The sequence below is a fragment of the Kryptolebias marmoratus genome, linkage group LG18 (assembly GCF_001649575.2).
Source record: "Kryptolebias marmoratus isolate JLee-2015 linkage group LG18, ASM164957v2, whole genome shotgun sequence".
Lineage (NCBI taxonomy): Eukaryota > Metazoa > Chordata > Actinopteri > Cyprinodontiformes > Rivulidae > Kryptolebias > Kryptolebias marmoratus.
Genome location: NC_051447.1, coordinates 5,835,499 through 5,849,132, shown reverse-complemented (window position 1 = coordinate 5,849,132; position 13,634 = coordinate 5,835,499). Strand labels below are relative to the sequence as shown.

The following is a 13,634-nucleotide window of genomic DNA, read 5'->3' as shown; positions in this document are numbered from 1 at the left end:
CCCCCCTCCCCCCCCCTCTCCCCCACCCCCCATCGTCACAGCGACACCACGCTGGTGCTGTCGAAACGCCGCCTCCTTGTGTGTTTGAACGTTTCCCCATCCGTGTCGTTCCACGCCACCACGTGATCCACGCTTCGTATATGTGTGCGCATGAGCGTGTGCCGAACGTCTCCGTCAGGTTCAGGTGTGTTTCTGTTTACCTGTCTGTGCCTCCCTGCAGCAGCTCTCCGGGGGGCCGATTCAGAGCAGCGCCGTTTGTTTGTTTTTTTGCTGGCCGACGGGCTTCATGTGCACCTCCTGCGTGCGCCGATCATGTCCTGCTCATAGCTTTAGGCTCGAAACCCATCAGGTCAATGTCTGAACCCGGCTCAGGTTAAACACCACCACCTTTAGATTTCCCTCCACTCGTTGCCTCATCCCGTCTTCCCCCCCTCCCTCCTCCTCGTTGCCCTCATCTCCTGCTGCTGCCCTCTTTTTGACAAGCTCCCCGTTTCTGCTCCATCATCCGCCCCCCACCCTCCCTCTCTCTCCCTCATGTCGGCTCGGCCTCGCTCCAGCAGCACACTCTCAGCAGAGCATGAATATGAAAAAAACCACCCCCTCCCTCCTCAGCCGACACTCTTCTTCCTCCTTAACACTCCGCGCCGCTCCATCCCACTTCGAAATGCCCGTTCTTGTCTTGTCTCACCTCCTACTTCGCTCCCCTTTCATCCCAGCCTCTTTTCTCACTCTAAATGTCAGTCCAACCTTGAATCGTACACACTCAGGTTGAGCTACTCGGTGTGAATGAGTGGTGCTATATTGCATGTGTCAATGAAACTGAAAACGTCACTCCAGTTTGATAAATATAGACCGTTCTGCATGGAAACAGGCCAGCGTCTTTGTTTTGCACCGTGTGCTGACACAATGCTTCCTTTGCCACGCCATCTCTTGATATATTCAGCGGCAATCCTGCTTTGTGGGCAACGCTTTGATGAGATGAAGGGTAAATGAATAGATTAAATCTCTGTTTTGTTTTTTTTTTGTCTAAAAAAAAAAAAAACCACAGTCGCACGCTTTATGCACCATATTTCCCACCATCTCACCCACCGTCACTGACATAGTTCAGTGTTTTCACATCACTGTGGTTTTATTTTTCTTTTTTTTTCCTTTCGTATCCATTCTGTGAAACTTGTGTCTCTTCATTGTGATTCCTATGGAAAACTCACTTAAGCTGTGTTAAAATGTGATTTAAATTAATTGTAGACTATTAATTCCAAAGGTTTTAAAATAAAAGATGTAATTTCCTTGAGTTTATTTGTTGACATTGTGCTCTTGCCTGTCACTTTATATGTCTGCTGTTATGCAAGGGGTCTTGGTGTTTTTAAAAATAAATAAATAAAAAATCACTGAAGCAATAACAAACCGTGCAAAATTCTGCTTTCACCTCTGCATAATTTTGCACGAAAGGGTTACAAGGTTGCAGCATTGTCTTCTTTTTAAATGGAGAAAAGAAAATAACGGTGCTACGTGTACTAGGTTGAAGCATCAGCATCTTTTTCAATGACCTGAGAAGCTCTGTTGCAGAATCGTTCCGCTGAGAGTTGGTTCTACGCTTCCCTTGAAGCCCCGTTTCTGTATCCAGCCTGCCTCGACCTCGCCGGTTTGGATACAAAAAAAAAAGGGTCTATAACACAAGGAAATCTTAGCTAACAAAAACATTTCTGGTCATTTTAATATTCAGATGGTAAAAAATTGGGAAATACTGCATTACTGCATTTTAACTATAAACCATAACAATAAATGAGCTTGTAGCTTTAAGACTGTCATATTTTTTTGCTTTTAAGGCCTCTTTGAACACATTTTGAGTGACATTATTCCCCATTAAATGAAATGGTCGCAAGGCGTACAATACTTTAAGACCTGTCTACACTACTGATATTAAAAAAAAAATGTACTTGACAAATCTCGCAAAATGTTGAAGTACCCATGCTGAGCCACTAGGTGGCAAGAGCGTCCACATTGACCACATTTTGTCTCTCTCTTTTATGGTAATACCATTTATGGTTTTCTTTCAGTTTATTTCCACTTTAGAAAAACTGGACAGGAAATGCATACGCAGCAGAAAATCTGTTTTTTTCTAATTATCCGGAGGAGCGTAGACGAGCTCAGTGATTACTAAACAAATGAAAACCTACTTCCCTAATCTGAAGGCACTTTCACCAAACAGTTCTGCAAAATGGCTGCAGAGATCAGGCTGTCTTTACGCTGCCTCTGATCGTTCACAAATCACTGATGGAGCTGGTCACGCCCCGCATAAATGTTAGCTTTCAGAAATGAAGCGAATTTAGTGGAACCAAAAGAGGCATGGAGCAGAACCCAGCTGTGTTCACGTAGAGCGCGTTGCATTAAATGTGTTTTCAAAACATGACGAACTATGTCAGGTACCTAATTCTTACACTAATTACAAAGTTGCTGTGCACCATCATTGATCTTCCCACTGCAATAAATCTGTTTGTTGTCGTTTAATCCTGCAACCGATTGGTCGCACAGACCGTATGTCATCACGTCATCCCATCAATGAGCCGCAGAACCGGCTTCCCTTTTCATGCTAACTGTTTGAGCTCTGTTACTACCTCGCTTGGCGCCACAAAGGAGCGTCAGGGGTGGGTTGGCTTCGATCCAGTCCATTCAGAAATCACACAGAGGAGGTCAGAAGGCGCCTACGTCCTGGCTTGAAGTGTTTTGTGAAAGTGCCTTGAACTTAGCCACCCTGCAGACCTTACAGCGGTGAACTGGAAAGAAATAAAACCCGACCTCCAGCCCCACATCTGGCTGTTGAGTGCAGTGGGAAAGGTAGTGTTTCACTGTTTAGTTTACAGTAGCTCAGTAGGTTTACTGGGTTTTGCCTCAATAGGTACTGATAGGAACACAGTGCTGGGTTCGTTTCCAGTTTTCACAAATAAAACAATGTTTAATGCTCTCAGCGCCGCAAGACTGGGCACAGCTCTCTTTACCATTTAAAAAAAAACCTCAACATTTGCAAATATAGATTCTCCTTCATTTAGGACAGGTTGGACATATCTAAGTACATCTAAGACAACTCCCTGACTTTTGATTTCACTTCTTACTCGAGCTTCCTCAATTCAATACGTAGGCTTGGAAATTAAGAAATTCTCCTCCAATGAGAAGTAAGAAGTTTATAAAACTTTACAAAGACATCTATGTGCTGCGTATTTATTTATTTTTTCCTTAGGATGACTCAAACATCAAATCAGGCAAGGAAAAAAAAAAACCCACAAAGATTTGATCAATTTCTCCCTCTCTACAAACAGCTGGCAGCTCAGGCTTGATGAGCAGAAATTGTTCTTCGATGCGGTTTAAAGTTGGGTGTTTATTTCTGCCTTCGGCGCGGTGAGGCTGAACACATTACTGCTGGCAATGGGAGAGGATTTATTTGGCCTGTTTCAGAATATGTAAAAAAAATCGAACAAACAAAAAATAAAACAATATAGCTCTCTCAATTTCTTAGCTTTTGATAGATGCGGAAATCTTTCAAACGAACAGGATTTATGTGGCACCCGGTGTTCAGCACCTGTTCACGGTCATAAAGAGTGTCACGTTACTGATGCTGAACCTCTACATGTAGCACCTGAAGCCTGTCTCCTCCTCGTCACCTCCATTCTCACCTCTTTGCCTTTCTCTTCCCGTCCCTCATCCCTCCCCCACCCCCGCCCCCCGTCTTTCCCGCCCTCGGCAGCAGGCACCGCAGCCAGCTCCAACGCCGGCGCCATGAACTCTCTGACCTCTCTGGGCACCCTGCAGGGCCTGGCGGGCGCGACCGTGGGCCTGAACAACATCAATGCACTAGCAGGTAGCATCAACAGTGAGTATTCACCCTGCCATCAGCATCCTCCCACCTCCACCCCACCCCACACCTTCAGCCATGTCACCGGCGGAGTCACAGCAGAGAGGCAGAGTCTTTGGGTTGACTTTTTCTTCATTTTCTTTTACCTAAACTGCTCTGTTTTTTCCATTTTGAAGTGAAAAATTTCATTATAAGTTTATTCTTGGCTTGAATTGACTGCGACCAATCTGTTGTGTGGAGAAATAAGTTTATCATTATTTATTTGTCAGTAGCTAAGAAATGAACATTTCACTAAACAAGCTAAAGCTTCCACAGTTTAGTTCTCTCTGTTGTCTCTCTGCATCGTAGGTTTCCTCAGATACTTTTTTATATATATTGATATTTTTTAGTAATTCATCTGGCCACATATACTTTATTTATTCATCCATCCCTCCATCCATCTCTCCATCTGCTTCCTGGTTGTGTCCTGGGTTACGCTTGCTGATGTCGTCCCGGCAGAGTTAAACGCTGCTTTTCACCGTGTGGGATTGTGTTGTGTTTGGGTTCTGTGGCGTCATCTTGTGTCACTGTTGTCGTCACCGTCCTTTCTGGATTAACTTAACAAATTTCCGCAGGGATTTCTTACTTTGTAACTATTAGTGTGATCCCTCTGAAACAAAATTGAGCGCTTCTCAATTTTATGAAACAAAAAAAAACAAAAAAAGTTTTACGAAACAAAAGTTAAAAACAAATGTTCGATCATTTGCACGACTAAATTCAAATGGTGTCAGTTTTTGTGTTTGGAAACATGCAACTGAATAATCTTTGTGCACTAGTACCAGAAAAAATATAAAGTACATAGCATAAGAAACTTATGGGACTTTATTTTTTTTCCGATGATTCCATCTCAATAAAAACTGTCACCATTTGTACAATCCCTTTATTTGTTATCAAACAAAAATCAAACAAAAATTCCAATGCTGTCTTTAAATTTCTTAGATTATATATACAGTTACACTAAAAAAATCATATGTTTTTGTACCAAGACTTTTGGTAAGAACAACTTCAACAACCGGTAAAACGTTAAACAAAAGCATGTTATAACATGGCAAAAACTAAATCCACTTCATGAGCCTATGTCAGGTTAAAAATTAAGAGGAATTTCATTGCACTCTTTGTCACAGTTCCTTTAGTTTTCACTTTAATTTCTCCTTAGCTCTCTTTAGGACCCCTTACAGCATTTCAGTCAGGTTGTGGTTCTGGACTTGGACTGGACCGCTGTGGCCCCTCGATTCTTTTCTTTTTCAGCCGTTCTGTCGTCGACCAGCTGCAGGGCTTGGGATCATTGCCCAGTTTCATGACCCAGTTTGATCCAAGCTTCAGCTGTCGGACAGATGGTCTCACATTTGACTCCGGAACCCTTTGATCCACGGAGGAGTTCCGGGTCGATTCGGTGACCGCAAGGAGCCCAGGTCCTGTGGCCTGCACCCCTCCGCCACCTCCAGGTTTGACAAGCTGGTATGAGGTGTTTCTGCTGATGTGCCGTTTGGTTTTCTCCAAACGTGGCCAAACCTCACGACTTCAGTCTACTCTGTCCGAAGTTTATTGAAGTTCCTCTAAAGGTTCTCCGACCATGTGGTTGAATCAGAAGCAGACACTGTATATGTGCACGGTGTCAACCGTGCCGTCTGTGTGCTCCGCCAGCATCTATTGAGCTGTGTGGTGAATGTCCTGCCTCTGACCTCCGAGGAGACAGGACTGGGATCTTAATCAGAGCTGTTATGACAGCAGAGATCCTGTACTATCGGCCTCTTCCACCACATTATTCTCCCCCGACCTTTACCGCTCCCCCGGCTGGAGTCTCTGTATCCGCTCTGTAAATCATACGCGCATCTGCTCGGGCGCACGCAAGTGTCGAAACACAGCTACACGTGCGCCCACGCGCGCACGTGTTTGTCCTTTTAAAGCGAACCGGTCGCTTCCGTTTTACATCCCATTTTGTCCCCCTCCCGCCCCCCGCTTCGCTCCTCTTTGTGCCCCTTCCCCATCCTTCCACCCACCGCCACCAACCGCCCTCATTTAAACACATCCAGGCCTTAATTGAATTGCAAAGGTCACCGGTGCAATTATTCCTGAATAAATGAGTGACCTATAATCCGGAGCGCTGTGGTGATAATTTATTTCAGTGTGTCTGACGGCGAGGCGACAGGACGCCGAGCCGGTGTCAGACCTCCTCAGACATGTTGCCCTCCGCCGCGATATTAAGCCGTTACAAGCAGCTAATGAGTGTTACTGCTGCGTTCCTTCACTTTTTTAAACTCCCACCCCGCTTCCTCCACATGCCGCCTTCACCCTTAAAGAGACGTCATAGATGGGAAAAAGCACAAATAATCACAGCTTGCTGTCGGATCTTTCTGTCCTGAATTTACGTGCTGCAAGATATTAGCTCGCTTGTACTTAAAAGCAAAATTTTGCCGCAAGTACGAGTGAAATATGAGATAAGATGCCTTGGTGCTTAATAAGTCAGGCTATCAGACTTATTGTTGCTCAGATGTTTGGACTGAAATAAAAAGAAGTACTTTTAAGTCGAATTCAAAATAAGAACACAGTTCCTCTGGTGTTAAATTAAATATGGGACAGGTTAGAAAGAAAGTAAATGCTCAAGTAGAAGCACTCATAGAGCTCAGACCTTCACCGAGGCCACAGTGTGATTAAACAATCATAATCTGGATTACCGCCAAAATGTAATCAATTGTTTTTTTTGTAACAACCCCAACATTTCCTGAACATTTCCTCCAAATCTGTTCTTTACTTTTTACCTGATCTTTGCTGACAGACAGACAAACCAACGGACACAACCAGAAACAGAACCTCCTTGGTGGAGGAAACAAAAGGGTCACATGTAGGAGAAGAGAGAAGGTTTTAACAAAGGGGTTACCTGTGACCTTTGACCCCATGAACCTCGAAATCAACAGGCATCATCTTTGACCCACAAGGTGTCCAGCTGTGCAGTTTGACGTTCCTGCATTACACTGCTGCAGAGTTAGAGCACCAGGTCAACTGTGATGTTGACCTCTGACTCTGTGATCATGAAATCCGTGGTGATCACCCTTGACCAACGAGGTGTCCAGCTGTGGAGTTTAACATTCCTGTTATTTAGCTGCAGAGTTAAAGCACGAGCTGAACTGTGACCCTTGACCTTTGAGCTTGAACTATGACAGGATCACCACTAAAATGTAGTCCCTTGTTCTTTGCACCATGTTTGTTTCCTGAAAAATTCATGAAAATCTACTCATAACCTTTTGAGTAGTCTTGTACACAGACAGACAGATGCTACCAAAAACAGAACCTCCTTGGCAGAGGGAATAATCCAATTACTAAATGATTTGTTAAAATGGCAAGACTCTAAAACTTAAACAAGGATTGTGGCCCCTGTAGCAAAAAGTTTCTTTATACTTATAGTATCTAGATTGTTTGATGCCATGGCAGCTCCTAATATAAACAGCTGAGGGCTTTTTAAATGTAAACACCTACACAGATAATGTAGGATTTTGTTTGTCTTTAAGGGCGCATTGTTTTAATGTTGTCTTTTTCGTCTTGTTTCGCGTTTTTTTTTTTTTTTTTTNGACGACCTGTGTGTCTCTGTTTGCTCATGAAGAAGTGATAAACTGTCCGGAGTTGACAGTTTGTTCTCAGTCTGATCTTGTTTCGTTTTTTTTTTTTTTTTTTTATAAATGTAGATTCTCAACTTTCATAAGCTATGGAATGCTGTTTTAGTCAGTATTAAATAATTCTGTCAAAGAAATAATCAAATACAGTAAACGGAGTAAGTAAATAAGCAAGAAAACATATTTTTGTAAGGACTCTCTTAAATCCCATTAAGTTTTCTCTGTATGTTTTATTTATTAAAATATAAGTCCACTTAAAAAAATGCATGTAAAAACTTGGTAAACTCCTTAAGCTTAGCTTTTCTGTATGATTGCTTTTTTTTTTTTTGGTGAATTTATTTTTGTGCTATTATTTTATTGGGGTATTTATCTTAGTCGTGAATGTTTATTTAATATTGACAAGAATGGTATTCCATATGATGATTTGTTTGAGCCATAAAGGCAGCAAACTGTAAGAATTTCCACATTTACTTGTTGTTAATTTTCTGTCACATCATCCTGGTTGTTTTGATGTTTCTGTCTTGTAAACAATAATGTTGTCTCGAAGTTTGACCCAATTTACACTACTCCGGATGGTTTTAAACAGATATTCTGCTGTGTTTTTAACCTCCCGTTCACACACAAACTGACTTGCTGTGTGACGTTTTCCAAAACATCACTTTTGGTTGTTTTGTTTTTTCATGCTGATGCAGCAGCCCGTTTCCCTCACGCTAAGTGTTGCTTTGCGCCCTACAAACTAAAACAACAGTGATGCCAATTGGACCATTTTTCTTACATCTTCCTTTGTTTTAAACCATCGCTATTAAACTTCAATCGTGTGCTGAAATGGTTAAAAATTAACTGGATAATTGTAAACAATGTCAAAGGACAACTAAAAACTAGCCACAGTTGTTTATGGCACATTTTTAGCCAGCCTAAGAATAGTCTTTCCCTGAATTTTCATGTCATTAATGTGGAACTTATCGCCACCTAGGGGTGCGGCATAGGTATTGCTGCATATTTTTCTAAAAATGGAGATCTGGTATAGTGTAGATGGGGCCTTTGTGTTTGCTCGTGCAATGCTGTGCTTTTTTTTTTTGTTTTGTCTTTTCCTGTGAGATACCCGTGCAGCTCTGGCTGTCATCAGCTAAACTCATCCAACACTTTACTGAATGTGAACTTAAACTTTGTGCGTCCTGTACTCTGATGTCGTCTCACGTGTGTTTCGACACAATGTCCATGTGTTCTGAGTGTACGTCACGACACGTCCGTGGCCGTTTCTGTGATCGTCTGTGCATGTCTGTGTTGTGTGTGTGTGTGTGGTTTAAACACAACCTTCAGTGGGAGCGCTAATGAGTAAGTGCATTCTCCTTTCTTTATTGTTGGGTTTTATGTAAAGTTGCTCAAATGCTCTCAGGTATGGCGGCTCTAAACGGAGGCCTGGGTGGCGCAGGGCTCACCAACGGGACGGCGGGCACCATGGACGCACTGACGCAGGCTTACTCAGGAATCCAGCAGTACGCTGCCGCCGCACTGCCCACCCTCTACAGCCAGTCCCTGCTGCAGCAGCAAGGGGCCGCCGGCAGCCAAAAAGAGGGTCAGTAGCCCGGGGGGCGGAATGGAATATATGCGCACCGGTCCCGGTCGGCGGGCGCTACGTTTTAGAGCAGGAGTGGGCAATCCTGGTCCTGGAGGGCCACTATCCTGCATGTTTTACTTGTTTCTCTGCTCCAACACACCTGATTTGAATCAATGGGTGATTAACAGGCTTCTGCAGAACATGAAGAGGTGATTTAACCACTGAATCAGGTGTGTTGGAGCAGGGAAACAAGGAAAACATGCAGGATAGTGGCTCTCCAGGACCAGGGTTGCCCACCTCTGTTTTAGAGGGTTTAAAGCGGAGCCTCTTTCCCGAAACGTGTGTTCAGCACTGTAGAGTCAAAACAAAACCATGTGTGTATTTGTGGTATCATTAGAAACAGAACCACAAGTTGTTAATTACAATGTTTTCCATTCATTAAATACACAAAATAAGGAAAGCATCAGTTCTTAATCTGGGTAGGCTCAGGTCTTAGCAACTTTTAATGAAAGTAACTTGTTTGGATTTAAATTCGTCCCCCTTTTTATGCAACAGTATCTCTCCGTTCAATGTCAAACGATGAAATGATGACATCAAAACATTACGTTTTTGTAGTGAAAATCTTTATTTAAATAAATATGTGATACAGAAATAAATATGTGATACAGAAATACGTGATGAGAGACAAGGCACTCCGCAGAATGGTCATCAAGTACTGTTTACTACTTATTCAACGTAAAAACCTGATTAAATTGTAACTCTGGGCAACTTCGATTTGGCAAAAAGAAATTACGGAAGCCAAGAGAGGACTTACTTAGAAATTTATTATTATATTTCATCAAAATGAGGAGACATTTTCCTCATTTTATTGTGGTAACGAAGCTTGTTTTGTCATAATGATTAATCATGTTATTATTTAGAGATAAACATGTCGTTATCCTGAAAACAAGCTTTGTTTCCTCGAGATAATGTGATCAAACTAGCTCTGCGTTCTCCTTTTAATTACATAAACGCAATTTGTGGACAAGGACAAATGCCAATTTTAAACCAAAAAGTTGTCAAAAATGTAATATTAAGAAAAGTAAATGTCTGATTTGGCAAATGCTGTAAATACATTTTGCAGTTTTAGTGTTAAAGATGTGCCAAACTTAATTCTTTTTTTTTCTTTTTTTTACCAATTTATTGACATTTTAGGCTTGGAGAATGGAACAGTTGGCTCAAAAGTAGAAAAATTAATGTTGAACAGAAATTTGTGTAACAAAATAAAACCTCTGTTCCTCAGCATGACTTCATAGATTTCGGAGAAATACGCATTTTTGACCAATTTGTCTTTTTAAAAGCTTAAGTAATATTTCAGTGTTGTCAAGATTCTTCTTTTAGTTGAACAATGCTTCTGAATGTCATTAAAATTGGGGAACCCCCCCAAACAAACTGGTCAGTCTGAATATCAGTGATCCTGCAAAGTGCTACCTGCATACACAAGCTGACAGTTGCAGTTCCATTTACCCAAAAAAACCCTTTAGACAACGGCGCTGAATACAAATCAGATGATGAAATGTCTCGTAAAACAAACACAGCTGCATGCTTTCTGTTGTGCTCCTCTCATCTCTGCTTCCAGAGTCGGAGAAATTTTGTAAAGACGCTCGCTTTCTTTCTTTGACAGTCCATCCAGAAGTTCAAACCCCTCCAGGGGAACAAAGACGTGCCAAATGCTGTCCTCCCTCGCAGCTTTATTTAACCGCGGAGAGCGTTGTGAAGCGGTTCCGAGAGGCCTGACCTGCTGGGATTATTAGAACGTGTGAGAGGGAGAGGCAACCTGTGACCCCTCTTAAGAGGGACAACATGCGGCTGGAAGAATGAATTAAAAGCAACAGTACGGGGAAGGGCTTTTTTTTTTTTTTTTTGCTTTTGTTTGGAGCGAGGCAAAATATGATTAATAAATGAAAACCAAATGCTTTCATCTCTTCTGAATTTTTATGTTGTTTAAAAGCAGCGGCAACCCAAGGTCACCAGACATTGTGCTAAGCGGTGTGCTCGAGCGCCGTTCCTATGACAACAGCGCGGCGGTGTCAGCCCGTACCGATGTGGCGCTCTGTCTGCTTCAGCTTGGCGCTCGCTCTCGCTCTGACCGTATATGTATGTCACATGTTGCGTGTCGTCCCAGCAGGTCCCGAAGGCGCCAACCTCTTCATCTACCACCTGCCCCAGGAGTTTGGAGACCAGGACTTGCTGCAGATGTTCATGCCTTTCGGAAACGTGGTCTCTGCCAAAGTCTTCATCGACAAACAGACAAACCTTAGCAAGTGCTTCGGTACGATTAGCTTCCGGGCTGGGGAACACAAAACACCCAGAGCTTAGTTTGGTGTGTCTGAGAACAAGAGCTGGATCTGCTAATGTATCAGAAATATGTCAAATATAACATGAATAGTGTTTCGTATTTCTAAAAAAAAACCCTCCATTTATTTATCCTGTAGGACGTGAATAAATTGCCCCTCCCAAAAAGAGAATTTTCATTATTTATTAAGTCAGGCTTTGCTACTTATTGTTGATTCCGTTAAATATTTCATCTAATTAGACAAATGAAAATGGCATGGACAAAAAAAAAAGATGGTACCCTTAATGTGTTATTTAGTAGCAGCCATCATGTGCTTCACAATGAGACGTTGCCAACAGGTAGTTTGGTCCACTCTTCCTGAGCAAACAGCTCGAGCTGTCTCAGGTTTGAAGAATGGCATCTCCGTATTATAATTTTCAGATCTTTCCATATTTCTGTAGCTCAGTAGGATCACAATCAGGAGCTCCTGAAGGGCCATTTGAGAACAGTCTGTTTCTGATCTCCAACTGAGCCTGAGCGTTCTGACACTGGGCCGTGTGTTTCACCCCAGGATGCCTTGATAGTCTTGAGCTTTCGTTACGCACTGCGCAGATTCAAGGTTGCTCATGTCAGATTGCAGCGGAGTAGCCCCAAAACAAAAACGTAAAACAAAGCTCCCCTCCATGTTTCACAGCAGGCGTTTTAATAATATGGTCAGAGGAACACGATGCTTGGAGCTGGTCTTGTAGCCTTGATCTTTAACATGGATAACTATAATCTTCTTTCTGAGCTCTGACAGCTCTGGTTTATGTTCAGAATGGTGCACACAATGACACCAAAACTACTAAAACCTGTTTGTCCCCTACAAGTAGGTTGAATGGCCTGAAGGCCGATTAAGGACAAACGCTTAGTTTGAAACATGACTATAGTGTAAGGATTAATACTCTTTAAGGGTACCAACAAACATGTCCATACTATTTAAGCGTATCTATCACATACTAAAGGCAGTTTATTCTAACTGAACCGCTTCTCAAGAGAAATTAAGTGTTGTTACAATGAGCTGTAAGGGTTCGAATAATCTCAAACTAATTTTTTATTTAAACATATTCAATTCTTGATGGTTTGACTGAGAAACTGGGAAAACAGTAAGTACGTCCATTCAGGTAGTCGGTCAGGCAACACAGAGTTGGATGACCACACTATGATGTAAAAAAAGAAAAATCATCCAGTACAGTGGATGGTCTTTTGATTGTCTCAACGTGATATTAAGAACGCGTTGAGCTCCCCCGTTACGCAGAATTGTGTGCAATAGGCCCCTATAGGTCCATTATCATTTTGAGTATAAATAAAATTCCAGTTTATCATTGTGGTGATAAAAAACCATTTGACAAGCACCAAAAACATAGTAGTATCATGACTGCCTTCACAAATGAAGAGGTTTGGCAAATTTGCTGCGATATAGTCATGTGGGTCATAGCGAGTGCTACATGGTTATTATAAATATCATGCTTTACCATCTGTTCTAATCTAAATGGGCTTGATTGAGACCTTAAGCGAACATCTAGCACTCTGTCAGGCATTTAAGTCAAAATGAACAGGGTCTGTACAATGCAACATGGTTCCTCCGTGCTCTGGGTTTTTATTTAACTTAGTGTGCTGTCAGTTAATCACTTTTTTTTTTTTATCCCCCACCACCAATGAAGTTTCCTCCCTTGTCTTTGCAGGCTTCGTCAGCTATGACAATCCTGTGTCAGCACAGGCAGCCATCCAGGCCATGAACGGCTTCCAGATTGGCATGAAGCGCCTGAAAGTGCAACTGAAGCGATCCAAGAACGACAGCAAACCGTACTGATCTTAGCACTAGGGTCTATCTGCTCCCCCTGTTAGCACTGCTAGGGTAAGTCCCCCTCCCCCCATTAAAAAAAAACCAACCAAAAAAAAAAAAACCCAGAGGAAAACAAAACTAATAAAAGAAAAACCATCAAACCGACCTCTTTAACCAGGGGCTGGGGGAGAGTTGAGGTGGGGTTGGAAAAAAAAGCTAAGATATTGAGAGGGAGGGGGAAACGACCTACAACCACCCAGAGGGAGACACCTTTTTTCTTGGTTTTGCTTGCATTTTTGAAGATTTTTTTTTTTTTATGTTAACTTTTAAGTAATATTATTTATTGCAATTTTTCTTTTATATCGTTTTCTTATTTAGACACACATGAACACTTCCATTTCCACCATTACTTTGTGCGTTATCTCTCTTTTTTTTTTTTTTTT

At 42.2% G+C, this 13,634-nt stretch overlaps 1 protein-coding gene across 6 annotated transcripts in view; it reads left to right on the top strand.

Annotated features, from left to right (window-relative positions):
* celf2 (cugbp, Elav-like family member 2) overlaps positions 1-13,634 on the top strand; it is a 247,913-nt gene that overhangs the window by 231,337 nt on the left and 2,942 nt on the right. For 3 of the 6 annotated variants that reach the window (XM_037981133.1, XM_037981129.1, XM_037981134.1), the window contains 4 exons: positions 3,740-3,865; positions 8,891-9,070; positions 11,220-11,363; positions 13,091-13,263. In XM_037981133.1, coding sequence (XP_037837061.1) covers positions 3,740-3,865; positions 8,891-9,070; positions 11,220-11,363; positions 13,091-13,218 — 578 coding nt within the window. In that variant the 3' untranslated portion in view covers positions 13,219-13,263. The remainder of the gene's footprint in view (positions 1-3,739; positions 3,866-8,890; positions 9,071-11,219; positions 11,364-13,090; positions 13,264-13,634) is intronic. The other 3 variants (XM_037981132.1, XM_037981131.1, XM_037981130.1) reach the window with 3 other exon arrangements.